We start from the raw sequence: 27,969 nt of genomic DNA, 5'->3' as shown, positions 1-27,969 counted from the left end.
TATCAATAAAGGAATAGAAGAGGAAATATCCTAAAAATTTCTGAATATGGACGCCAAACTAGACAGTATATGTAGAAAATTGAAACAAATTTAAGAAATATTTTAATTTACTAATGATAAGTTATAAAAAACTTTTAATGTTATTATGTAAATACTTAATAAATTTGTTTTTTACGTGATATTACTTACTTTGAGCGTTAATATACAGTACATACAACTTTTGGCAGTTTTTACATCAAACCGTACAGTTTCATTACGTACAACATAATGAGTTGAATCTGCCAACTATAAGAGGAGTTTAACTATACAATTAGCCCCATTATTTCATCTAAATCACCCTTAACTCCTAATCTGAGGTAACGCGTTTGGAAATACATTCGAGCAGGGCCTCGAAGAAGTCTGGAAATCCGTCATAACCTGAAACAGAATCGAAACCTAGAGAAAATTTACAAATACCGCCTTTAACATGGTTTTGCTTAGTTTTAATATTTTCGCTTGAGAAACTAAAGGATTAAAAAACAAAACTGGCTCTACCTGGATATGCATTAACATCGATAATCCCGTAACGGCCGGTCGTATTTTCTATCACAACATCGATCCCCAGCAAATCCATGCCGAAAGATTTCCTCAAAGTACTCGCGATAACTTCCATAACTTTAGGATCCGGTTCCCACGCCTCGTTCCCGACATCCTCGGGATCCAGCACTGATAATCTGCTCCTTGAATCCGCCTTGGACACGTCACTGCTATCGAAATAAATGGACTCCCTTTGACTAGCTTGGAAGTTTTTTAGAGAGGGTCGATCCACGTAGCAATGCCGCTCTCCGACTATAAAAATTTTGTACAATTTGGCGTTGTGGTTCACGAAACTTTGTGCCACACAGGGCGTTTTGCAGTCCACCAAGTACTTCTCGTCGAAAATGATGGACATTTCGTGGGCCTGCCGCGAACCATGTCCCAATATAGGTTTGCAAATGAAGGGATATGTCACTAGCGATTTTTTTAGTTCGTCTCTAATTACGTCCAAGTCTCCGTCTCTAAGTACACAAAAATTCGGCGTGAACACTCCGTAATTGTGCAAGTCTGTGTCTTGCATTATGCTATAACAATTGTATCTATCAAGGAGCCTCTTCACATGTGGAATGGGGTCGAAAACTACGATGGAAGGATTTTCCGTTAGGTATGCTTCTACTTCATTTATTACTTCTGTGCTCTGAAACAAATAAAATTGGAATGAGCCAGCAGAGCAATAGAAATATTATAGTTTATAGCACTAGGCAATGCAAACTATTGGCACACACAATATGTAAATTTATAATACTGTGGAATAAGTATCAAAGTGCTACATAAATTATATACTAGGGTTAACCACTAGTGTAACAAACTTCCATTAAATAGGGAATCACCACATTTTAGAAAAATCATTTAGTAAATGATCTATTTGGCATTAGATAAAATTATGACAGAAAGTAAGTAATTAACAATATTAAAAGTACAACAATTTTGGTAACAATCAGGCAGTATGTATTTTAAAAGATTATTGGTCTACAATAGCTGAACAAAATACATTATTATTTCGGTTGTTAGGTTACCATTAAAAAAAAAAAAAACAAATCGATCATATCAACCATCTTGAGCTACAACTTTCCTTGAATTTATTTTCACAAATGATGCCGCAACTGTTAATATTTATTCATTAAACTCCAATGATGTAATTGCATTAACAAATGTGTATGTTTATCTAACTTCCATCACATGCTGGATCCCTAAATGTGTAAAATTTTTTTATAAACACGAGCTTTGAGTAAACAATATGTAATTTTTCCCATACATTTATGAGTTTGTTCTGATGAATACTAGGTGAGACCTAACTACTAAATTATTGGATATTCCCACAGAAAATATTAGAGTCTCAACAAAACTAAATGTGATTTAGTAGAATATGAAAGTATTTTAAAGGTTAAATGATGGCATGATGAAATAGTACACTGCATGCAATTTTTGTTTTATTTAATGATTTATGAAATATAAAAAGAAAGTATCAGAGAGCTCTAATTCCAAGTATAGATAATAAGTGACATTTTTTTTCAAACTGTTGACTACGTCGAATTCCCTGATATTTATTGAGCAAATAAACAGTTAATATGACTGATGCTCCCTGATAAATTTCTTAGAATAACTAAGGCTCTGTTCTATTAAGACAGACTAGATGGAACAGAGGCTCTTCTATTGGAAGGAGAGGTTAAGCAATTGAGACTAATTTATGACATATTACATTGCAAAGATTTCATAATTTCTAAAACTCAGTATTGTCAGGGCGCCACACCCAAAGGCAACAAGCTGAAATCTTTCTGTCACTTATATTATTGTTATTAATATCACCCTTTTATACTTTGACCAAATGAGTCATGGGGGCAGATGAAACATACTTACCCGTATATCTCCCTGATTTGCAGAGGCAATGATGTCCGTTAGTTTATGAAGAAAAACACAAAAGGGGCCTTGCTCTTCCAGGCCTTTATTGAGGTCCAACTAAAACCGTTAACACTTGAATTAGAATGAAACGCTCCAAACGATTAGTGTTTAATCAAAGTGCCATAGCTACCTTAAAGACATCGAAACCGTACTTTGAAGACGCCGCTACCAGCTCCTGCCAATTGATTTTCTGCAGTTTCTTCTCCGACATCCAAACTGCGATTCGCTTATTCGCAGGCATTATCCAGCCGATCCGTTTTAAAGCTGGTTTGATATTGAACTCTAGTTTATACAAGCCATGCTAGTTATTCAATTTTCGGCAAAATAAACATTTTTGTCAACAAACCGCTGTCAGAGAATCAGCCATGCCATATGCGTCACTGTCCATGTCAAAGGTGTTGCAGATAATCGATGAGCGGATCCTATTTGTTTCTCAACTAATTTCATAAATTAGATAAAGATAATAATATATTCGCGTAATCTAAATAAGTAACGACTTCTTTAATCTAACCTCTACTATGTCTGATCATATGTGAATTTTTCAATTACACTTTATATTGTGGTGATGATTATGTTATTAGTTATTGTTAATAAATATTTTTTATATTAATATTACCAAACTATGTCTGAATTTGAAAAAAAGAAAATGATCTCCTACAAAAACAGAAGTTCCCCTCGTGTAAGCCTGCAGTTGCCATCTTTTCAAAATCCTAAAAAATGATTAATCTTTAGGAGGCTTCATCCAGTAGTAGGACATTCTCTAGTAAATTTGCTTCGAAAATCAGAGATTCAGATTTTTCTGACATTAAACAGCCGACGATTTTATTAAAAAATAAGGATGTTCTCCCTGAAGATCATACTACAAACATCAAACAAAAACCAAAAGACCAAGAAGCAGCTCCTATAATTTCATCAAAGGATGTTGAACGTATTAAATAGGGTTGTTTCTACCAGAAAATCGAAGCTTAATTGCACTTTTACAGCTCAGCCTCATTTGAAGCATATGAGAAAATCTTTAAAACTTATTGAGGATGGAACAATAAACTCTGATCATTTACAAGATTTTTTACAAGAAAACAGTGATTTTATTGTAGTGGGGGTGGTTGGACCTCAAGGTGTTGGAAAATCTACATTACTAAATCTTTTGACTGAGAAGAAGGTAATTTACCCAAAATAAAAAGAAATATATATATATATATATATATATATATATATATATTTCAATACTTACTTTGAAATTTTCATTTATACATAGGTAACAGAACCAATAAAAAGATCTTTATTTAAATCACACACTGAAGCAACTGATGACTATAATAATGGAATTACAATATTCACACAAATATTAGAAAATACTCATTTAGACGAACCCACTTCAGTATTTAAGGTTGAGTCTTTAGAAGATGTTGAAAATTGTGAGAATGCCACTCAAGGCATAGACATTTATGTCTCGCCAAATAGAGTGATTTTCCTAGATTGCCAACCATTTTTGTCAGTAGCAGTTGCTGTTGATCTTAGTGAGAGTGAAAATAAAAGATCTAATCTTGTCAGTGACTTTATTCCCATGGAAAATAGTGGGGAGATTCAGGGCCTTCAGTACACGGCATTCTTAATGTCAGTGTGCCACATTTTGTTAGTGGTTCAGGATTGGTTTTTTGACAGTAACATAGTCAGGTAAGATTATTTTTTGTGTAAAGACTTTGGAGTTTGCACTAACTTTGTGGGATTAGATTTATACAGACTGCAAAAATGCTGAAACCGACTATTTCAAATCCAGAGGATGAATATTCTGAACATTTTCCACACCTCATTATGGTTCATAACAAGGCACAAATGGCTGATTTTACTCCAAAGCAATTTGAAGTGATGCAAAAAGTAATTAATTTTAACTCTTGAATGTAGCATTGAAATCATTGTGATTTTTCAAGGTATATGAAACTTTATTTCAAAAGACAAAACTGCCATTTCATACAAATTTAGGACTAGGATCTGGGAGAATAATTAATACGCTTAAACCAGAAAATTGTGGCAACAAAGTGAATTTGTTTTTAATTCCAGAGATAAATGCAAATGATCAATCTAATGTGGAAAGCAAGTTATTGTTTTTTTTTAATCGAGAAATTAATATATCCAGGTATTGTTTCAGATGATGTTTACAGTGGCCATCCGCCATTGGAAGAGCTGATAAGGAGGCTTAGAGCTAACATATTTGGGGTTACTAAAACTTCATTGACTCACGTTCAGTTAACTGAAAAAACTTGGTTGATTTATTGCAATAAAGTATGGGAAACCGTGAAGAAGAGCCCATTTTTCGTGGAGTACACAAAGCTTATGCCTTAAATATACGTATATTACCTACAGAGATACAATCGTGCTAGAATCTGGAATAGTATTTATTAAGAAAAAGTAATGTTTTGTAAATATGTTACATAGAGATATTCCTATTTTGTGTTTATTATAATATCAAGCAAAAGCGAAGTGTGTGTAACGTGACAGAAAAACATTTTTCAAAGGCCCTAAAAATTACTTATAAACCGTCTGCAACAAAGATCTTTTCCTCAACTGGATAGGTTTATATGAATGCTGATAAACAGTGGTGAGTCTCCAGTGTTCCGGATAATCTTCGCGCCTATGCTTCTGCAAAGAAAAAGGTGCTGCTAAGCTGTTAATACCATAGCTGGGTGTATAACGGCGTTTTAGTTTTGGCACCGTAAACTTATAACATGCCCTACTTACGTATTTCTGGGGAACGCCGGCTTTGAACGCCATTTTGTACTCGGTTTTGATTTTTCTATCCCCTGGCAGGTTTTTTAGTTCACAAGCCACACAAAGACGGCCCCCCAATTTCTTACACGAGTGCTGGGTGCAAGCTCGATCAGCGCATTTATTTCCATTAATTTTATTTAAATTAGGAGTGCTTTGATAGGGACTGTTATTCTTTTTCTTCAAGTCGTTTGTATCTTCGTGTAAGTCATAAGCACTTTTGGCTCTCTTAACGTCACCAGAACTATTACTGCCTCTACTTTTGGACACCGAGGTTTTAGGCCTGTCTAATATAAAGTCTTTTTCTTCGTTGGCCTTAGCTCCATGGTCAAAAATGGGTCCGCATATATTAACTCCTTCGCATTTCGGCACTTTCTCATTTTCATCCTTTGGAGTGTGAACTAAAGAAAATACCGCAGGTGCCTGAGAACCATTTGACCCATCAATATGGACTGCAGGTTTAGGTTCATCCTCTGGATCTTCCGGAGTCAGATCCCAACATATTGCCAGGTTTATCGGAGACACTTTGTTCTGTCTTATAAACCGCCATTTGCGCTCAAAGCTCTCAGCGGTGTTAGGTCTATCATCAATGAGGTCTTTCTTGTTTGGATGATGGGCACAGGTTTTTGGTCTATAGACTTTCAGTTTTGTGCACCTTGTAGGACCGTATCCAGGATATCCCTTCCAACCAACTCCACAAGCGAAGGTTTTGTCTTCCAACATTAACCCAGGGTCTTGTTCCATCTTTCTTTGGATCTGTAGTTTTCTATATATAGCGTCGGTGATCGTGTCCGGCAATGGGTCATGTTCAAGGTTTTCTTTATGCAGTTTTTTCGCCAAATTAAAATTAGAAATGGCGCTGATTATGGGGGTCAATATGCGGCTGCTGCTTTTCTTATCGCTCACCATTTCTTTGTCGCAATTCTCTATGACTTCTTGCACCTGTTCGTCTAAAGACTTCACAGGCTCAGTAAGAGATTTTGAAAAATCGTCACGAGGTTTGGGATAGCTGGGTTTAATTTCCTGGTTATTGTTAAATCTATTCTTTGCCAATTCATCGTAATTGTCTGGGCGATGTTCATCATATGTTAAGTCTCCGGGAACGTAAGGAACTGCTGTTGGTTCTAATTCATGAACCTGCATTGAGAAATTTTGAATATGAATCATTCCTCTTAAACTTGTTTGTAATTTACCTTATTGTTTCTTTGATCGTTTTCTGCTTCATTTTCTAGATCTTCGAACTTTTGAAATCGTTTGTTATTATCCTTCGCGTTTTCATTTAAACATTCAGCTAAAATTTTAGAAAAATAAATTGGACAAATTCTCAATTATTTAAAATCAAAATTCACCTGTTCTTTTATCGATCTTCCTAGGCAAGTTCCAAGTGCTAATAAAACCTCCCCAAGGTTGCTTCCTTACCTTTTTAATTTCAGGCAAAATATGTCCTCTATCATTTGCAATTATCTTTGTTTTGCCTTCTCTTTGTGTCGGAGTGGTAGGGTATAACTTGGGTATTTCCCAATTTCGTAGAGTTTTTGGTTTGTAGGCCGATTCAAACTAAAGTTTAAAACTTCGTTTAAGATTAAATGTACATTATTGCTGAATAAATTAAAGATAAAATAAATAAAACAATGTTATTTTTTAATATAAATTTTTATTGCTTTAACACATAAATATATTATTTCTGATTTTTCCGGGCTTTTTGCTTTTTAATATGTTTTTTAACTTTAACTTTTCTTTTCTCAGCCTGTGCTTCCTTAATTGCTTTTTTCCTTGCCTTCTTCTCTTCTAATGTTTCATGTTTTGGTCTTGATGCATCCACAAATTTCCTATCATCATCTTCACCAGAATTCTCACTATCTTCCTCATCAGTTTGTTTTACATTTTCATTTTCTTGGTCACTCTCCAGTATTTCTGGTCGTTGAAGTGTTTCACTCAGATCCGCCTTAAGGCCTACTAAAGTTTTGTAAATGAGATCAGTAGCAATGCCTGATTTGGCCAGATTTATATCTCTCTCAAAGTCTATCACTTCGGTAAGTCTTTTAGGTATGTATGCTTGCTTGAAAACCTCCTCATCTACCTGTTGGTAATAGAGAAAAATATATTATTGTTTAAGATTGTGGATTCTTACCTGTTCAATAGCAGTAAGCTCATTTCTTTCAGCTGCTTTTTTTGATAATCTATTTAAGATCTCATCAATGTTGTTTTCATTAATAGAGGGATCGGTAATGAAGTCAAATAGGTCCTTAATGGTCATGGTTGCTACTTCTCTTTTTTTGAAATAATCTGTAATATTTGTGCAATCTTTTCTCAAAAACTCCAGGGCATGTGGATGGTCCTGTTCAACACTTTGAGACACATCAATAATATAAATTTCTTCATTATAGTACAACATATTAAACTCTGATAAATCTGCATGTACTAGTTTGCACCTGTTATATAATTTCCATATTATCACAACAATATCCCTATAAATCTGTCTAGCTTTAGACAGGGGTAAGTCTACATCTTTGAGTTTTGGAGCTGGCCAACCATTTTTACCAATAAAAGTCATTACAAGAACATGTGATCTCAGAATAATAGGTTCAGGTACATTCAGTCCATTAGAGTGCATTCTCATCAAGTTTCGCATTTCTTTCTCTGCCCATGTTTTGACCATTTTCCTGGGATTGTGTTTGCAGTAACCATGTCTGAATCGAAATTCTCCCGTAACATATTTATCTCTATCTTTAAACACTAAGATTGAAGTCTTATAAATTTTGATTGCAAAGTCCTGGTCAGCATTAGAGGAAGCATAATAGACATTGGCTTCCTTGCCAGTAGAAATACATCCAGTGATATCATTAATAAGTTTGTTATGTAATAGTTTGAATATTATCATTCTTGTACGAAGGTCAAACACTTGCTCAGCAGTGGCCCTATCATGTTTATCTTTAGTCTTCTTTTTACTGTTCTCAGTTTTCTTTTGGTTTATTAATAATTGATTATCTGCATGATCTGACAGGGACTCTGCTTCATATTTATCCAAATTTACCTTATTGACATACTTCTTAAAAAGGTTTTCATTGGGTTGAAAGGTACTTAGTTTATTGGAGTGTTGTTGCTGGTTTGAATGTGACCCTTTAGAATAGAAATCTTCCTGTTCATCATAATCGTAGAAATCATCATCTTCTGAACATGAGCTATAGCTTTCGCTCTGTGGGATTTTCATTGATTTGAAAGGCTTGTTGATAATGTCATCCTCCTCCGCGTCAACAAACAAATCGTCTTCGAGTAGATGGTCAATAGCAGGGTTCATTTTTAAGGAAAAATTGCTGAATTTAAGGTGAAATTAATTAATTTTCGGAACGAGCAGACACGTTTTAATGGCTTTATTTTCATTTGAATAGTGAGGTTATGGTTAAAGTCAATTAAAAACTAATGTATGGCACGTCGTCATCGTTTTCAGAAAAAATGAATTGCAACATGGCTAGAGTCAACAACTTCTTTCTATCTCGAAACATGTTGAACATATTAAACATTTGAACATACTTTGAAAGGTAGAAAGTCTCTAGATTTCCATCTAAATCCTTGGATTACGAACATTTTGATAATTTTTATCTTACCGTTATTTTATTATTGTTTATTGTTATTGTAAAAATTAATTAAATAAATCTGCTAATTTTTTTGCAGCAATACACAACACCCCTGCCTCTTACAAAACTGTGTGTCACAAAATGGTAATTAAAACGTCAAACTGCGTGTGTTTTTAAACATACTAATATCCCAAAATTTTATTTAAAATTATTTCACGATTATGAAAATATCCCCCTTTAACACTTTAAAAGATTCACCCTGTAGATGTGAGCAATTGCGTTGCGATCATCCATGAAACTAGCTTAAGCAATATTAGCCCACAAAGGGAAGTACAAACACTATATTTTAGGAGTAATGATTTTCCTTCACCATATTGTCCAGATTAATAATTTTTATTGAATTTATTATCATTTTATTTTATTTTTATATTTTTTTTCCATGAATTCAACTTTTCCTTGTATTATATAGCGATTTTCTTAAAATTGAAATATCAATTTCATATATAATATATAATATATATATATATATATATATGTAAATATAATAAGCCACTAATACAAGGGTTTGGCATTTATCTAATTTCTTAATCCTCTATTAATTTTTAATTGCTAATCTTTAGAAAATTGATAAGACGCAGGTAAAGCTACTGAATTATGAATAATAAAAGTCGTTTTGGGGGACAAGGTATCTAAATCACATAATGATTTTAAAGTGGTTTAAAAGTTTTAATTGGATTATACAACCTGAAATAATTCTACATTCTATAATAAGCTATTGACGAATATACGTTCTGAAAAAAAAAAATTCCGCTGTTTTTGGAAAAATATGTCTTGTTCCCTGAGCGCATCAACAACCAGTTGAGAATTTAAAACAAGTAATTCAGAATTCAAAAATTGGATAAACTGCGGTTGGATAACAGTTGATCAAATAACAATTAAAAGAAAACGCTTTAGTAAATCACAGATAATTCAATTCAATTATTTCCTTTTACAAGGACGCTGTAGTTAATTTGGTAACTTCGATATATTTCATACATCTCATAAGGCGGAAAAACTCGTTTTGGTCAAAGTAATATGTCAAGGAGAACTTAAGGCAGATAATGGAGATAACGCAGGTATAATTATTTTGTTGCGATTTTTGGCCACAGTTTTAAGTTCACCTTGATATGGGATTTTTACTTTCACCCCCGCAATGTAATGTATCTACTCAAATGCCTTACAAAATCTAAATCTGTAGGTACCTGTATGAGAGTCAGATAAGACGTAAATTAGAAATTTAGTACTTCATAAGTTTTTAACGTTTTGGGGTTAGAACTAGTAATAGGATAATGCCAAGCAAACTGACAGAGCCATCTATAGATGAAGCACTGTGGAACGAGGTTACTACTACCGCCGCAACTGAGCGCCCAAGTGTGTGGGACTCCCCTTTCTGACTGGACTACCTCCACAGAACTGAAAAGGGAAGGGAATAGGCGAAAATGGGCAGCCAAGATATAGAAGAACAACATTGTAGTCAAGTAGTAGTAAATTCATTAGTTTGCCATTCTATATTTTATTAATATATTACCTATGAAGGATTTTCCCAAAATTATTTCCACGCATACATATGTATAATACTATACGTCAAATGTATCTAACATCTAAATTAGGGCACCTACCTGTTGCTTGATTTTTGCCTCTCTATGATAATATGCTTTTTTCAGACTTTCGCAAAATTCAATATACTTGAATTTAGGTACACGGATCTAATATAATGTCATGAACGCAACTAAATGACGATATCGCCTGGAAACATGGCCTTACCCCCGAGTTCGTAACGGCATGTGATTGATTCATTCCACTGAACCATATCCTGCGCTAGATAATGAGGGAAATTTATTGTTGGAGCCAACAATATAGCGTGCCGATACATAATATTGCTGGCGGTAATTCAGGAAATGAGTTTTATTGCATGACAAATTCCAAGTCTCCTCAAAATTTGAATCCGTTCGAGAAAAGTGTGTTAATCAACAATATTAAAAGAAATGGTCAAGGCGCAATTCATAATCTTTATTCTTTAAAAGCAAACGGAGATTAAATGTATATGTTTTAGCATTAATTATGCAAACCTTGAAGTTAATTTTCGTAATTGACCTAGAATACGCCCATCATGAAGTGAGGCTGATCTTTAGAAGTGATCTTTTCTATTACAAGAATGAGAATTTATGGTCATAATAGTAACTGTTCTAAAATAATCTAGATCATTATGAAATTTATCAGTTTTTCATATAGAATTCGGGTAAGACGATTAGGCCTGAAGGCGGGGCAGATTCAAATCTCACAAGTGGAATTTTAAATTTCTGTTTGATGATATCTAAATAGCCGAAATGGGTCCGTGTACCGAGTTATATAAACTTAAATGAGCGCGATGATATCGCCGTCATTATGCTGCTATAAGAAATCCCTTCTGGGTGTTCCATTATCTTCCCAAAGCTTTCCCTGATGCTTTTAACTGCGATGCCACGTAGGTTCTTTTTAATTCAAAACTATGATAATTATTAAGAAATGAAATTCCAACGAGACACGCATACATTAACATTAAAATATCGCTCACTTATCCACGCCTTTAATTGTATGGCCCGTTCTTACGCAATGTGACGTAATCGTCAACTTTTGATAGCCCACCATCGAGTGCTTCTGAGCTGGTTTGTCTACTCCAGATTTGCACACAATTGCTCCACTTCTTTTCAGTATATAAAGATCAATTCGTGGTCAGGATCACCACTGCAGTCTGAAGTGTAACCAAACTAACCTCATACACGCAATATGGCTTTCAAAGTGAGTGCTCGTTAGAGGGTTTCTCAGTTCGTCTTGCTATTGCTTGTTCAATTACAGTTCCTCGCAGTTGCAACCCTTTTTGCCTACGCCAATGCCGGAGCTCTCTACCCTTCTGCAGCACCAGTGGTAACTCATGCTGTTCACGCTCCAGTGGCTTATGCCGCACCTGCTCCAGTAACGTACACAGCTTCTGCTCCTTTGACTTATGCCGCCCCAGTGGCTAAAACGGTGGTTGCTGCCCGCGCCGAAGAATACGACCCCAACCCTCAATACAGCTACGGATATGACGTCCAGGATGGTCTTACCGGGGACAGCAAAAGCCAGAGCGAAACCAGGAGTGGAGATGTTGTCCAAGGAAGCTACTCCGTTGTTGATCCCGATGGTAAGCCGCATTCACTTACTCTAATTTTTTCTATTAACATGTTTTTTTCAGGTACCAAGAGAACCGTAGACTACACCGCTGACCCCGTCCACGGATTCAACGCCGTTGTTCACCGTGAACCTCTTGCCATTAAAGCTGTGGCTGCCCCCGTCATAGCTAAAGTTGCCGCTCCTGTAGCCTATGCCTCCCCCGTAGCTAAAATCGCAGCTCCATTGACCTATGCCGCCCCCATTGCCAAGGCTCCTCTTGCTTATGCCGCTCCTTTATCTTACTCAGCCCATCCATCCCCGATTGCTTTAACCGCCCCCGGGATCGCCAGACTCGGTTATACCGCCCCAGCTTATGGAGCCACCACCCTTATTCACTAAGAATATTTCGATAATTTAAATGGCTGTTTTGTTGATGTCGCGGTGATATTGTGTATATAAAGAGTTTGTTATTTATTTTTTATATGGCTGAATAAAAGTCGTTTAAATGCAAATTTTGCATTTCATTTGAGAAGTACGGACTTCTCCCTTAAATAGGCTTTAAGTAAGCCGAACGTCGAATCTTGCAATATAGAGGATATTTTTTTATATGAGCTACGAGGACTTCAATGCAATTTATTTTGCTGTTTTCTTTCAAATGAGCCTTAGCAAAATTGTTGAATAGGTATGGTCATTATTTATTAGGCTAGTTTTACTATTTCGCCGCAAACATTACCTAAAGAGTGATGTCAGGGATTTTCTATAAAAATACAGATTCTAACTGAAAAGAAATTGATGATTTCTTTTATATTCCTCAGGATCGAGTAGCAGGAAAATTTGTAATATGTCCTCAATGAAATTTTTATTAAAACTTTCTCACCCAACCCAGTAGGTAATGAAAAACGTTCTGTGAACCCCCTGCATACTTAGTGATCTGTTAAGTAATTCTGGCTAGGAAAAAACACCAAAATGAATGAATTCAAACTTAGGTGCAAATTTGTTCTACTGAGGGCTTAATTAGACTTCGATAATTCACTAGGTGCTGTTTCCTCTAAAATTTCGCTTTATTTTACTCTTCCCCTCCAAAATTTCTGACTCTCTAAATACGAATTTTTTTCAATTTCATTGGTTGTTTCTTCCGAAAGATATGAATCACTTCTTATGAAAAAATCGTTATTATTTTAATTTTTTTACTTACACAAAATCATCATTTTTAAAAATAGATGGAAAACGGTGAAAGGTGAAAAAACGTAAAAAATTGAAAATATCTCTAATGTCATCTAAAGTAAACAGCTCATTCAGATATTTATAAAGATATGATCGATGGCATATCATATAAAATTTAGCAGGGATGGTACAAATGCGCTCCTATATTTTCTTTAAATCACCTGGCAAATCGTGTAATATAGGCCTTACATTCCACATTTGAGTTAAATAGCTCACAAAGATGTATGAAAAAAGAAATTGAAAAATATTTGAAATCTTGGTCATCTGTATCTTTCAAACTAGCATTAGGAGATCTACGTTTATATAACCTTTTTATATTCATTTTAGGTATATCGATTGTTAAAGTTATGCTAAAAACCTGAAGCGCCCTGTATATTAAACCTGCATGGCTCAATTGAGTTGAGATTCTTCAAACTACAAGTATAATTACATTACGTATGTTAACCTTGTATTACGTTAATTCCAAAACTAGATAATACTTCAGAAATTAATATGTGTAAAAATTATAGGATCCCCTGCGCAGATTTATACAGGTGTTACCAGTTTAAGTCGGCACATAGAGGTGCATGTGGGAGAAAGATCGCATAAGGTTTAATATGCTTCTTAAGTGGGCAAAGACCACCGAAGTGCATTGAGATTAGCGGGTGGAGATGATCCAGATCCAGTTGTCAGATTTCTCATCGTTTTAAAATGTTTACTGATATAGGTTCGCAGATGTGTATAAGTTAAAAACAGAGCTCATCAAGACCATCAATATGAAGTATTAATAAGCCGATTACTGCTGGAACTTTAAAAATATTGGATCTGAAAGTTTTAAATTTTGAAAAAAACTTCTGTTTTTTTGCTTAAATTAATTAATTGGGAATTCTATGTTGATGCCTTGTAAATGAAGTTAGGAGCACATTCACTTCCGAACACTTTCAAAATTATCTTTTTCAGATCTCGCATATCATCAGAAACTAAAAGACTTATTACAATCCGCTTTCCATAGGCTTATAAAGGTTATCGCAACAATTAATTTCAGCTTATAAGGCTGTACGGAATTGAAAACCACAAAATTCCCAGAGATGTGAAGCAAAAATTGTGGTTTTCATGGCGTTTAAAACAGATAATTTTAACAAAAGTACAGAGATACTCATGTAGTGTTAACTGACCAAAAATGCATTCGCCTTGCACTTTCGATACCGCATCCTTGACGACTCTTTTCGGCCTTCTACAGCGGCGTCCTGCATTCACCTGTGCACGGGCCAACACCCAATTTACTTCATATATCCAATTAGCTTCAATTCTCTAAATTTCCGTATTCAGATCATAGCGTTAGACTTGCTCAGTTTCTTTGCTATCCAAGCTTTCGTTTTAAGGCACTCCACTGATGACCTTTAATTAAGGCACTTCAATCCATCTTCTTGCGCCGCCCTGCATCTGATAATGATATTTGATTCCGCCGCAATCATTATTGCAATTCAACCTTGGCAACAAAAAGTGCCCAGTTCTTGTGACATAACGTCCCATTCACGAATCTGTGCGGCTTACCGGTTTTCGGGTAATCTGGTCCAGGCACACACGCATTTTTGCTCCACATTTTTCGAATATAAAAGATCTTCAGAACCGTGTAGTATCATTGCAGTTCGCAATTCGACAAAGCAAACATCAGTAAAAATGGCTTTCAGGGTAAGTGGTCATTTGCTCAACTGCCTTGAAGCACAATGGGATTTGTTTATAATAACAGTTCATCGTATTGGCCACCCTTTTGGCTATGGCCCATGCCGGAGCTTTGCTGCAACCCGCAGCTTACGCCGCAGCTCCAGCCCCATTGGCTCTCGCCACCCCCGTTGCAAAGACCATTGTGGCGGCACCTGCTGAAGAATACGACCCCAACCCTCAATACAGTTACGGATACGACGTCCAAGATGGACTTACCGGAGACAGCAAAAGCCAAACTGAAACCAGAAATGGAGATGTTGTTGAAGGCAGCTATTCCCTCGTTGAACCTGATGGTACTTAATGAATTTCATCTCTTAAATGGATATATATATATCTTTATGGTTTGTTGCAGGCAACAGGAGGATCGTAGACTACACTGCCGACCCCGTGAACGGATTCAACGCAGTAGTCCGCAGAGAACCCGCTGCAATTGCAGTTAAAGCTGTTGCTGCCACCCCCGCCATTGCCCATGCCCCCATCGCCAGATTGGCCCCCGTAGCAAGAGTAGCCGCCCCCGTCGCTATCGCTCCCGCTCCCATCGCTAGATTAGCACCTGCTCCCGTCACCTATGCTGCAGGCCACGCCTTGGCTGCCGCCCCTTTCGCCGCCAGAGTCGCCGCTCCATTGGCCGCCCCCTTGGCCCTGGCCCCTCACGCCCCTATCACTTACTCTGCAGCACCAGCAGTTGCTAAAGTAGCCTACTCTTCTCCTATTGTTTCGTACCAATTGTAATTTTTTTCTTTGTAATTTTGTACATTGTTATTTATTATCGAATGCGTCGGAAATACATATCATAGAAAATTAGAACTTTCGTATTAGTTTATTGTTCGTTTTGGCAGTTCTACAATTGAGTTTTAACTGTGGAAAAATTGATTTTATTAAATAAATTACCATTTTCTTATGAATATAAAATGTTGATGAGAGCGTATATCTGGTTGTCTACATTGGTCGTTCAAAACTTTCCAGCTGACGAGTCAATCTATTGCCAAATAAAAAAACTAAACGAAAAAAAATTATAATTGATGGTAGCAATAAGTAAAAATTCAGTAATTAGTAATATTATAACAATTATCAAAAAGGAATTTTCAATGTAATTTAAAACAGTATTTTGACAGTATGGTGAAGGAAGTTAATACAAGGTGTGTGCGAACTTACGTTTATATAAACTTTTTATCTTATCTTGATCAAAAAATATCACTTCCCGTACATTTTTTCGCACCCTTTATTTACATCTTGAATATAATTCAAATTTTACGAATTTTAAATATCAAACGAAACAAAAAAAGTCATGATTTGTTATTTATGTAAAGGTCTAATGCACTTACTCCCATTCCATTAAAGCTTGGCACTGAAAAGCAATATATATATATATATATATACTCATTACCTGATTAGCACTGTAATTTTTCGACATATTAATTCACAAATCACTTATAGCCACTAGTACAAGAATGTTTAAACAACTAGTAACGTCACATATTTGGTCTTACGCACACGATTTTGTCAGCGATGGAATTCGAATCAATGTCCACAAAATTAGCACATTGTTGAAGGTATCAGGCCGGTTGGGCCCCATCTTGGAAACAGTTCCAGCGTGGTTTGTTTGGTCTGATTTCCTAGACAACCCGACGTGCCAGTTTGCGAATAGGGGGCAAATTCTGAGAATCATCAATCACGACTGATGCTATTGATAGGAAAATCGCTTTTCAAATTGAGTAAACTTTACGGAATGTAGTTCTATAATATGTCTTGAGAATGTATTAGATACCAATATTTCTGGAGGTCCAATTAAAAAAAATCTTCTTTAAGGATTTCATACCATTTGATACAGCTGCTTCAGTGGAGTTATGTATTATCTGATCCAGGTATCCTTAGATTATACAAGATATAGGACAGGGAAATTGATGGACATAAATAAATAGTTTGCAAATGCAAATCGATGGTTTCCTTAATTGGTTGCTACGCAAACCAAAAAATGATATCTGTCTCTTTTTATTTTAAGATTTTTACATCTGAGATCTAAAGTTTTATATATATACTTGAATGGTAATAAGAGAGTTTCAAGAATTCGATGTTCTGCAGAAATAGGCGATATACACAAATTAGCCAGCTTCACGTAATATGAAAGAAGGCCGTATTTCATTATTAACACTGAAAAAAACATACAGCATTAAAGTACCTATAGACCTCACCTTTACAGTAAACTTTTCAGGTATTATATGGAGGAAAGATCGATCATCACGAAAGATACAAACAACTTTCTAAACGCGGTAAGCCTTTAAAAGCAATCTTTTATACACATACCTTTGAATTTTATTCTTAGCTATTTAAGTATTTTTATGTAAAGGTCTATTTAGTAAATTTCCAGCCACTTTCGCTTTTAAATACCTACTTAAATCTAATAAGAAAAAGTGCTAATAAATAACGTATTACTAGGCATGATTTAAACTCTATGTCTATTGTTTTCTTCAGATTGTCTTAAGAGACTTCTCAAATAGTTGAGGACATTCGAGTTCTTTTGATAATCCATCGGTGACAAATTTCGGCCAAATCTCATGAAATTGGAGTTGGAGGTCCTGCCGAAACGTAAGAAGTTTTCGTGACGTTTCGATGATATTTCCCGTTTGTCTCTCTTTTTCTTACTACCATCTCCCACACTCCTGCCGAACCTCAAGAAACTGGATTGATCCCTCACTGTGCGTTGTTGAGGGTCACCGGTGAAGCTGCAAGTAATGATTATATTTAGTGGTTTAATAGAATTTGACAATATTTTAGAGAGTAATTCCTGACAATCTGGCGGATTAAATTTATACATTAAATGATTCGAGAGCTTGAAATTCTTTGGAAAAAAGATTTTACGCACGCCAAATATTCCTACCGCAAAAATTCCTGTTTACTACGACCGAATCTAATAAAGTGATCGTTTTTCCCTTGCCTTCCAGTTCTCGAAGGCCTCTGTAACTGTTTGCCATTACTCAGATTGTCGCTGGTGCTGTCGTAGTCCCAGAAAGCCTTGCCGAATCTCAAAAACTTGTCGCTGTTTCTGGCCTGCCTGTCTAAGAGGGAATCAATTTCAGACTCGTCTTCCGGATTCGATAGATCAAATCCCTCGAAACTCTCATCGGTAAGAGACAGGGCCGACCGAAGCAGGAGTAATACTAAGATCGCCGGCGGCAACCCCATGTGGAATCAAAATCTGAAACAAACATGTTTTGAACTGCTATAATATGCTTATACATTCTGTTTGGTCCTTGCTTAATTAATTAAAGTCCTCACTAATTATGTGTAGATCGTTAAATGAGGATAATTCGTTTCGCAGAGTTTGTACCGCGTGCATCAGTAATGACGAATATTATACTAGGTTATAGGAGCAAGATTTGAAGGATTTCTAATCGGTAAAATATTCATCTTTTCGCTTTAGAATTTACCGGCAAACTTTCCAGCAGAGCAGAAGCATCTATTATGAGTTTTACAAGAAAGAGTGTTAAATATTTAATCATGAGACAAAAGCCTTTAGTGGACGATTAAGAAGAATTTTCGACAAGTGTTCTTAAGGAATATTGAGTCGTAAAATAACCACTTCCGTGTATTTTTCTAAGTGCTCCTAAAAACAATGGATTTAGTGATGTTTTAAGAACAACCTCATATTTGAGGATAATAAGGATAGCAACTTTTTACATTATTAATTCATCAATTTCTCACTTGTACCGTCTCTGAGGGATAAAACTCCATAACTTCATTACTCATCATCATGTCAAGAAAAATTAAATTTTTAAATCAAATATATATTAAATTTTTATAGGAAAAGTCAAATTGAATTAGAAAAAAATGTGTTAATATATATCTACATTTATATTATGACCGATGGAAACGTGTTTTATTTTGAAAGTCGATAATAAAATCAACTTCTTGACAAAAGGTGAAAGATATGTTTTCAGTAAATAAAATATTATTTTAAGCTTAATAACAGTTATCTTATTGTCCACATATTTAATAATCTATAGTGAGTTATATTCTGGTCACAATCCCCATAGAGCCATCTGTTAAAGCCAATCCCTTTTTGGCACTTTAATATCACTTTTTCTGTAATATCATATACTATATAAAAGGGATATTGTTGATTGAAACAAATGTGCTTGTATATTATATTTACAACAGTAAAACATACCGGATGCACTTAATAAAATGAAACAATTTATCCAAATGCGTATAGTATAGATCCAATACCAATAATAGAAATATGCAAAATGATGCTTTTGCAAAATTAGGTTCTAATCTGGCTTATTCTCAATTGAATATGTAATACAATATGCGTTTCTCTTGTTCAGAATGTCTTGTCTTGCTTTGCTTTTACTGGCAATACGATAGAAATAAATCTTCCGCTTGATTTTAAGTCAGTTTTCTCGATTGGTCAAAGAAATGCATGTAAAGTATGTTCCAGAATTATGGTAAAATCTTTTAGCAAGGTATTGTACTAGCCATTTTAGGGGGTATGAAATTTTTCAATTTGGGTCCTTCCTGTCGAAATATTCCAGTCTCAAAATGGCGGCAAATGATGTTTTTTTTCTTTTTTCTTAAAAAGGGTTACACCTAGAAATAACAATTTTAGTTCACATTATCAGCTGGTCGATTGCTATTTTGTGGTGGTATCTATTCTTTAATTCATGCTTCTAGAGGACGAAAATCAACAACCCCTAATTTTATTTCTTCCAAAACCTTTCTTCCAATAGCCGATTTCATCAAAAAACCTTTTTTTTTAAATACTATACGTAACTTTTAAGCTTTTTTCACTCACGTCATGTTTTTATACAACCAACAGTTTGCGTAGAAAAAAATAAAATTAGTTCGTCTTACCCTATTAAGCATATTGTTGTTGTCGATTACTGATAAACACATTAAACGATTTTTATATAGGGCTAGGTCCGAGAAATCCAAGCAATATTTAAACATCGTCAACCTCCAGAATGGCATACTGTAACCAATCCTGCATATCTAAATCCTATCAATTTTTTCGCTAATATTTGTGCCTTAAAATTAATTATTTACCAATATTTTGTAATAATAGACCTAATGGCGATTTTTTGACAACAGAACAACAGAAAAATTACAATTTACCGATAGTCTACTGCGTTTACCAGTAACCGGTCACGAAAATATACTTAAGAAGGTAAGAATTTTTTTTTTTTTCCACGGCAATTGTTGGTTGTACGAAAAATGAAAAGAATGACAAAAAAGTTTAAAATGATATATAATATTAAAAAAAAGTTTTTAAAGAAATGAAATTAGGGAATGCTCAGTCCCGCCCTTCAGAAACATGAGTCAAAGAATAGCTACCGCTACAAAATAGTGTTCGACTAGCTGATAATATGTATCAAAATTGAAATTTCTAAGTGTAGCCGTTTTTAAAGAGAAACAAAAAAAAACAATTATTATCCGCCATTTTAACACTCGAATATCTCGACAGGAAAGACCCAAATTGAAAATTTTAAACAAGGATTCTCCCCTAAAATAGCTAGAAGAACGCCCTTTTAAAAAATTTGATCATCATTCCGAAACACTCTGTATAGTATCAACTTTCCGGCATAAAATGCTTGAATTGTAAACTATATAAATCTAAAGATAAAAGTCATAGATAACTAAAGAGTATAGCAAAGGGCAATTAAATAAGGGTACCGGAGTTTTGAATTTATAAACGTTTGTTTACTTGCAGACCCAGGTTCAGGTGTGTAATTTACGACGTTAAATGAAAATAATGTCTTCAGGATGGGGGTTGAAAAATCGCTTAGTTTCCTAAGCTTCTGAAACAAATTCAAAACGAAAATTTAATGAGCCATATACGCATTAACAATAGAACGATAAATTTATTACTCATCATTTTATTTTCAAAAATTCATTGTATAACTTTAAAAATCTAAGAAATAGGGTTGTAAAAATTTTCTTGATTTAATGGCGATTGAAATTTTTTGATGATTTAATTCGGTATCTATTTAATATAGAATATACATACTTGAACATTGATTTTTCTTCTATGCATTTTCTACTACTTCGATTTGTATTTCCACGTTCGTGTAGCTGTCGATAAATTCAGTATTTTGCTAAGCACATATTGCAACTGACGAAATGTTCACTTTGCCTTCATTTAGGTCAGCCTTTTTCGATCATTGAAACGGTTAATTTCCCTACTCGCATTATTATCATTTGTAGATTAATCTTTCCTCCGCAATCTGGAAAAAACATTCTAGCAAATTTAGCCTTGCTTTCTAAACTCAGCCTCATTACTCCAATTTATTAATTGCTCCACATTTAGCATTCAAGACGTAAGGCAAGATGGGAGTCTTGATGTGATTAAACTAATCACACCATCTCAATTACACGAGAGCTTCTTTTAATTTCTCCTCAAGCTCTAAAATTCAACAACAGTTTTGCGGTTAAGTAGTAATCTTAGAGCGTTTATTTTACGTTGAAATTATGTTACATTAACTACATGATGATAGGGTGCAGGTGTAGCTTACCGAACAACGAGCTCATTTAAAGGATACCTACTTTATCAGGGGCGTCTGGAAGTTCTGTTTTAATCTCGTCTAGTTTTAGAAAACTTTTTTTAGCTTGTGTAACTATCGACTAATAAATCTTTTGTTTTTGACCGAACAATACGGATTTTTCAAACTCAAACAAGGCATGAAAATCACTCACAATACACCTAAAAGAAGGAGAGTAATTTGAGGATGTATGGCCATCGCCAGTGCTGCGACGTATCCCTAATACGCGAACGTCTTTTGAATGTAAACTTATGACACCCATCGTTAGTTTGAATTAGTACACTTAAACCTGCAATTTTTCCCTCAGAAGTTTCTTTATTGCGAATGTTGCCTTTACTTCAGACCGATTAAGGCCAGGAACATTCTAAAACTTTTTGAATTATCTGAAAAACTACAGTAAAATGGGTCTATGAAGGGGTGTTGATTTGCATTCTACGAGTTATAGGGAATTAACCATAGTTCACTTGGTCAACAACGACCGCAGTCCTCTTAAGAACTTAGTTTCGGTTAATTATGAGACTATAACGAGCTCGGGTGCCTCTAAGATTTGATTTTCGGTGCCTTGAATGTATTTAAACTTGAAGGGATCGAGCGTCATAGAAAATCATCACAGCACGTTCACTCTTTATTCCGGGCATTTTCTATGTAAAAGGAAAAACGAATCAGTGACAGAACTTTTGTCGGGTCGATATGTTAAAAAACTTCGTGACTAGAATTATTCGGTTTATTGAAAAATATCTCGCTTTCGTCTCACATATACCAAAACTTAAGACATCTCGATTGAGTTTGAGATTACACAGATTTGAAGGCTGTCCTACGTTATTTATTGTCTTCGCACAATTCCAGCACTGACACATAAATTTCTATGGGCACATAAAGGCGAGGAGATTACTTTAAATCCCGAAAACCGCATTTCTAGATGACGACGGCGGTGTGGATTAAGACCGAGTTAAGTGCGGGTCTTATATTTTTATTATTTTAACGTATATAGAGCGAGATCGCGGCTGAAAACACACATCAGTCTCAAGGATAAATGAAACTGGGAAAATTGTGACTATTTACTATTACTATTAATTTCCTCGGTCAGCTATGGCCTCTTGCATCAGATCTCAAGTAAACCTGACTAAATCTATAAGTTTTGCATTTATAGTCCTTTTCTATGATTTTCTCCTCTATCTCTAACAGACGTCAGTGCTAGTGGCAGAAACCATAAATCACTATTTGCCAGATAATCGAGAATGAAAACACCCCTTGGCCTTCCACGATCCATTTAAAAATGTAACGGTGTATATTACTATTTACTGAGAGCGACCATTGCGACCTCTATGAACGGTAAGAACCACAAACTTTAAAATAAATTGCCGGCTGCCTAATTTCTAGAAAGTTTGAAATACCGGAATTTTTATTGAAATTCCATATGATTAAATCATTTTTGATCCTCGAAAATAATCCTTGGTCTCTTCTCCCCTGAATTCTACAAGTTTCTATGTGTTATTTTATCGGAAACACAAGTTTGAAAATTGAGTTTCCCTACAGATTTCCTATGTTTCGAAATTCAAGTTAAAATCTTAAGGGAAACTGAGAACTTTGTAGATTGTTTATAAACATCCAGACATTTATTTATCTACTACAACAATAACGCAAACTCAATAAATTAACCATAAGTGAAACTTACTGTTAAAAATTTAATTCACCGCACACACAGATGTCTCACCGGATACTTATTAAAGTTACAATGATAATCTATTTCGTTCAGCGGTTCACTCTATATAAAACTAACAAAGAAAAACAAAATTTATGATCAATTGAGGGAATTAAATCCTAGCTTAAGTTAGTTTTAATTAGTTATGTTTAGTTTGTTAATAATCTTCGGATCGGAAACGTGATTAGTAATAGCCACTTCTCAGATTTTTATACACTGGATATAGGGGCCGGCAAATTTTTGCAATAAACCATTATTTTCCGATCGGTTGAGTTACAATTTCCTATCATGAAAGCTATTTAAATTGAACGATTATAATGAAAAGCCGAAAATTAATTTACATTTAAACGTTTGGCAAAGGCAGCTTTCCCTTCGCTTCCTGAATTAAAAGTTGAAATTGAAAACATTTTTTCCTTTGCAATGGACTAATCGCTTTTGTAATTAATTTTTAACCTCCAGTTACGACCAACCAATTAAACAATGAACCGAAATTTTCCTTCAGGATGTTAACAAACCTGGCGCTTGTGTCCTCACCGCGACGCGAAAATATGATACGTACTTCATGAAAGTCATCAACAGCAGCATTAATTATCAAGTGAAATATTGAAATATCTCTGGTATAACGTACTTAATTGTGCTTCTTGTGTTACCTCTCCCGTTTGATGGGCTTAGAAACCTTCATAATTTCATTCTAATGTCTCCTAACACGAAGTATTAAATAAATAAGAACATTTGATTTAAGTTCTTTTCCATTTTCGTGATCGTTTATTCAGAATTTGCATTTCATGCATTTTAAAATCACGAACTAGTTTTCACTTTTTCTATACCTACGTTCTAATTAGAAAGAAAAATACTCCGGCCATATTTTCCTATCAAATAAGGGCTTAATAAAGAGGTAATTTGGCCCTCATATGTGGTGGATGAGTTATAAATCAGACAAGAGCAGCAAAGGGTGCTATAATTTCCGTGCTAAACAAAAACAAGAAAAGGGAATTTCAGGATAAAGGTGTTATTTTACTTTAAAGAGACACTAGAAGCCTTTGCCTTCTGTACGTGTTTAAATTTCAGAATAAGGACTGCTCTTTAAATTAAATTATGAGAATTTCATTCATCTATCAAATTTGATATTTCAGTAACGCAGTACTAACTTCTCATTGCTACGCTGAACCAATCACTGGTGAGTTGCACCGGTAATTTACACTAGTGCAGTTATACCGAGAGTTTCAATCATCACAGTAAAAATAAACTATTACATTGTACTTTTACGAGTCACTGTACAAAGATACCACAAATACAAAGCAAATTGGGCATGGAAAATTCTAGACAATTTTAGACCAATATGCATTCACGCAATCTGTATCAGTAAAAAGTACTCTTGCATTATATAGACTCGGGCTGTTTTCATCTCGAATAGCATTCTTGCATGTTGCCCTAAAATCAATCGACAGTTTTTAATGTACTTGATTGAAAAATGTGATTCATGAAATTTTTAACTTCAGCTTGTGCAACGAGAATGAATATTTGACAATTTTTACACTCGTGCAACTTAAATTGAAAAAGGCGCGAGTGCACATGCTCTTTTTTATAATCGCGTGGCCCTTCTAAAATTTATCAGCAATTTTTATTGCATTATATGATTTACATTGTCCCTTAATGTTTTTTTCATGGCCAAACCACATAAAAATACCTTTGTTCTTTTCAAGGTTTTAATTTAAATTTACGTACATTATAATAGAAAAACTTGCCATAACACAATAATAATAAAAATATAAAGTTATTAAACTTTCTCTGTACTTACTTGCAGCGTTCGTTTGATGCGCTTCTTCGGAAATAACTAACAGCACAACGACCGCTCTCAGCTACGCTCAACAAGCGGGCAACAGGACAAGAAGAGGACACAGCGATGCTAGGGATAACTAGGATTTTATCCTATCCAGGGCGCCTACATAGCCTCTCGCAACGTGGTGGGGGAATTATGGTCTAATAAATGACGTAGTACGTTTCGCATGAAAAAAATATACCGTTGAACACCCTTTGAAAACTTGAGCCGTTGCTGCGAAAAGTGATGCCTTATCAAGGGTTGAAAAGTTAAAATAACATATGAAAGTTAATTCACCGTATTGTCAAGAAAATGGATGAGAACTATTGAACCATTCTTGACAGTATGGTGAGAAAAAAATTTTTTTGCCTTGAAGCAATATAAAATTTAGAATTATGAAACAAAGTTAATTCACGCCCTGTCCTTTCCTCGCTTGTTAGTTTAAACAATGGACTTCATCAGTTTTCCCTAATGACCGAGAAATCGAAACAACATTGCTAAACGAGTCCAAACTATTTGCGTTGAAATTTAACATTCCGAAATAAACAGATGCTTTTGGTCGATGTAAAAGCAAATAAACGTCGCTTTCCGTTCGCATTGATAAAAGGGCAGTTGTGTTAAGTTTATATACAATTGCTTAAATAGCATGGTGGAGAGGGAAATTAATTTTTGCACAGATCTCTCATGAGCTGAAGTTTGAAATTACGACCGCAAAACTGCATGAATCATATATAATTAAATCGTTTTCCTGGTTGAAACTAATTAGAATATATTCGATTTTCCGCAGTGTTTACCCAAAAAAAATATAAAACTTTCAATTTGAATTCAATTTGAATAAAATGCCGCAAACACGAATTCGTTTCGTTTGTTTTAAACATGAAGCCACTTCCATAAACATAACAATTTCATCTGTACATACACGTGTATTTTGGGTGGATATAAAGCATGCATGCAAAAGTCCATCTTGTCTTGCTTCGAAGTTGCACCAATAATCAGCAAGTATACCAACAGTTTCTGGCAAATTTTGCAGTATATTTGCCATTAAAGTTAACTATTTAATTGCCGTAAAATTAAGATGGAAATTCGAATAGTTTCCGTCCGAAATTAACCACATCCCCTACTTTACAGCTTTAAAACCCACGACTCGATTATTCAAAACTTATTTCATGTAGGTACAACTTCTTATATGGTACCTAAGTTAAAGGACATTTTATATATTGTTGTATGGGGTTTTTGCCGACATTAAAATTAATTTGTGAAACTTCTTGGCCTTTTGGAGGACAAGCGGATAGGCATTGGTCGGTTGTTGGTATGTGGACACGAGATTTATCATTGCTTCAAAGCTCGGATTTCCGGGGAAAACACAAGAAGCATTAAATTTTGTCTAACGGTCAATTAGGGCGCTTTATACGAGAAATTTATACCCTTTTTAATAACTAGGTGTACTTGCTCCCATACTGGCATAAATTATCAACCCCTGAACTCGATATTTTGATTAGCATCGTGTTATTCAGATAAGTGGAAAATTGCACTTTAAGAAAGCATAGACTGAGAATTCACAGCTTTAGCAGGGCTTTCTTTCTATCGTGATACCCGAAACACAACTGGCATCCTTTTATAACTTAATCCTTATTTATCGCTGATATACGACTTTGCAGCGTGCCAAGGTTCTCAATACGGCATTATTATTGCACTCATTGCTGGAAAAATACATACACCTTTGACTCTACATTGTAATAGGTCTACAAATAGAAATTGAAAATTTTCTGCTGAAATCGAACTTCATTAAAAACATGCTTATAGGAAATCAACATAATCTCCTTTACATCTGTGATATTTTCCTATTTATAGCATTCATGATGGATGTCTTCGAAAAAGAACCTTAGTGGTTTCGAGGCAAAATGGTTTTCGAACCATTTTAGGACAGCTTTAGAGACCGCTGGTCAGTCAGATGAGGCTACAGTGATCTAAATAAGTGAAAGTCGTAACCAGCCAAATTTAGAGAATACACCGCATGCTGGAGAATTTCTCAGCTTCAGGAGAAGATAAGATCTTGGATCGGTCTTGCCATATGCAGACAAGCATTGTACGTTTTCCTCCAGAGTTTCACTTAATTTGACCATTTGGGCCTGATAACGTTCAATCGTAATAGTTTTCCCAGGTTGCAGAAGCCTGTAATAAATGGCTTACTTCCAATTCCACCTGACACATATTAAAATTTTCTTTGCATGAATGTTTGATTTTGCAACTGATGAGGATGGCTGGCCTAAATCATCCCATGCTTTTTAACGCTCAAGATTGTCATATAGAAAATTTTTTCGTTTATATCGAGAAACTAAGTTCATGCTGATGTCAACTCTTCGATTTTTGTTGTTTTCGGTTAGGTCGTGAGGAACCAATTTTTTTTCTTTCAATCATTTACACGCCATCGAGTTTAAATTGCCTGTTGAGTCACTCCTAACTGTTCTGCAAGATTTTTCGGTTTGGCATAGGTTTTCGTTCAGTAAAATTTGATGTTCATTGTCCATAAAACAAAAATTTCTCTCCAGAATCTCTTTAAACCACCTTTTAACAGTTGAAGCACCCACAGAACCATCTCTTTAAGCCGATTTAATACTCCAGGTAATTGCAGCAGTATTTTTGTTCAATTTAAAACAGAACAACATTAATATTCTTAAAATTTATCTGGAAATATCCATCTCTTAATCACATTGTATATACTGAATGACAGTTCGTTGATGACTGAAACTTTTTTTGCATAGAGAACAATTACTAAACAGTACATGCGCATAATTGCGGGTCAACTAGATGCGCCTACGTATTTTTTAATGCGGCTAACTCTAGTATTCGCTCTCTTGAACAAACATTAATTAAACGGATTTGTATTAATGATGAAAAATATTTATTTGAAGTCACCTAAACAACTAAAACAGAGCCTTAACTATTTTTGCAATGAAGGAGTAGTCTGCTCATAGACAGGACTAAAGTGCGAGGCAAATC

General features: G+C 35.0%; 7 protein-coding genes across 10 annotated transcripts in view; 2 read left to right on the top strand and 5 right to left on the bottom strand.

Annotated features, from left to right (window-relative positions):
- Positions 1-283, bottom strand: part of ASPP (Ankyrin-repeat, SH3-domain, and Proline-rich-region containing Protein) — a 92,387-nt gene extending 92,104 nt beyond the window's left edge. The window contains exon 1 of the mRNA XM_066289022.1: positions 190-283. The gene's annotated coding sequence lies outside the window, so the exon portion shown is untranslated. The remainder of the gene's footprint in view (positions 1-189) is intronic.
- Positions 90-2,835, bottom strand: LOC136342841 (inositol-tetrakisphosphate 1-kinase-like). Of its 2 annotated transcripts, none has more exons than XM_066289055.1 (4): positions 2,606-2,835; positions 2,434-2,532; positions 535-1,213; positions 90-435 (listed from the first exon to the last, which is right to left on the bottom strand). In XM_066289055.1, exons 1-4 carry the CDS (start codon positions 2,714-2,716, stop codon positions 347-349), a joined length of 978 nt encoding a protein of 325 aa, XP_066145152.1. In that variant the 5' UTR covers positions 2,717-2,835; the 3' UTR covers positions 90-346. The 2 variants fall into 2 exon arrangements, with proteins under 2 accessions (XP_066145152.1, XP_066145154.1); XM_066289057.1 differs by having other exon boundaries at positions 90-417; positions 2,606-2,833.
- Positions 2,836-3,000: 165 nt separating this feature from the next.
- Positions 3,001-4,948, top strand: LOC136342837 (nonsense-mediated mRNA decay factor SMG9). Its single transcript, XM_066289048.1, has 7 exons — positions 3,001-3,154; positions 3,208-3,403; positions 3,459-3,634; positions 3,731-4,149; positions 4,206-4,350; positions 4,404-4,566; positions 4,622-4,948. The coding sequence occupies exons 1-7, from the start codon at positions 3,098-3,100 to the stop codon at positions 4,813-4,815; spliced, it is 1,350 nt and encodes a 449-aa protein (XP_066145145.1). The 5' UTR covers positions 3,001-3,097; the 3' UTR covers positions 4,816-4,948.
- Positions 4,949-4,971: 23 nt separating this feature from the next.
- LOC136342833 (uncharacterized) lies at positions 4,972-16,627 on the bottom strand. Of its 2 annotated transcripts, XM_066289044.1 has the most exons (5): positions 16,297-16,627; positions 6,588-6,795; positions 6,432-6,529; positions 5,212-6,375; positions 4,972-5,112 (listed from the first exon to the last, which is right to left on the bottom strand). In XM_066289044.1, the coding sequence occupies exons 1-5, from the start codon at positions 16,321-16,323 to the stop codon at positions 4,999-5,001; spliced, it is 1,611 nt and encodes a 536-aa protein (XP_066145141.1). In that variant the 5' UTR covers positions 16,324-16,627; the 3' UTR covers positions 4,972-4,998. The 2 variants fall into 2 exon arrangements, with proteins under 2 accessions (XP_066145141.1, XP_066145140.1); XM_066289043.1 differs by having other exon boundaries at positions 4,999-6,375.
- Positions 6,873-8,723, bottom strand: RIOK1 (RIO kinase 1). Its single transcript, XM_066289045.1, has 2 exons — positions 7,370-8,723; positions 6,873-7,318 (listed from the first exon to the last, which is right to left on the bottom strand). Exons 1-2 carry the CDS (start codon positions 8,534-8,536, stop codon positions 6,917-6,919), a joined length of 1,569 nt encoding a protein of 522 aa, XP_066145142.1. The 5' UTR covers positions 8,537-8,723; the 3' UTR covers positions 6,873-6,916.
- LOC136343166 (calphotin-like) lies at positions 11,022-15,696 on the top strand. Its single transcript, XM_066289698.1, has 7 exons — positions 11,022-11,630; positions 11,688-12,012; positions 12,064-12,359; positions 14,514-14,521; positions 14,594-14,876; positions 14,935-15,202; positions 15,262-15,696. Exons 1-7 carry the CDS (start codon positions 11,619-11,621, stop codon positions 15,639-15,641), a joined length of 1,572 nt encoding a protein of 523 aa, XP_066145795.1. The 5' UTR covers positions 11,022-11,618; the 3' UTR covers positions 15,642-15,696.
- A 258-nt stretch (positions 16,628-16,885) lies between the features above and the next one.
- FMRFa (FMRFamide) lies at positions 16,886-25,086 on the bottom strand. Of its 2 annotated transcripts, none has more exons than XM_066289062.1 (3): positions 24,949-25,086; positions 17,788-18,105; positions 16,886-17,632 (listed from the first exon to the last, which is right to left on the bottom strand). In XM_066289062.1, exons 2-3 carry the CDS (start codon positions 18,090-18,092, stop codon positions 17,353-17,355), a joined length of 585 nt encoding a protein of 194 aa, XP_066145159.1. In that variant the 5' UTR covers positions 18,093-18,105; positions 24,949-25,086; the 3' UTR covers positions 16,886-17,352. The 2 variants fall into 2 exon arrangements, with proteins under 2 accessions (XP_066145159.1, XP_066145160.1); XM_066289063.1 differs by having other exon boundaries at positions 17,845-18,105.
- Between the last annotated feature and the right edge of the window lie 2,883 nt (positions 25,087-27,969).

The sequence above is a fragment of the Euwallacea fornicatus genome, chromosome 13, assembly GCF_040115645.1.
Source record: "Euwallacea fornicatus isolate EFF26 chromosome 13, ASM4011564v1, whole genome shotgun sequence".
NCBI classification, from domain to species: Eukaryota; Metazoa; Arthropoda; class Insecta; order Coleoptera; family Curculionidae; genus Euwallacea; species Euwallacea fornicatus.
The sequence above is the reverse complement of the archived record's forward strand: the minus strand, read 5'-3'. Positions and strand labels throughout refer to the sequence as shown.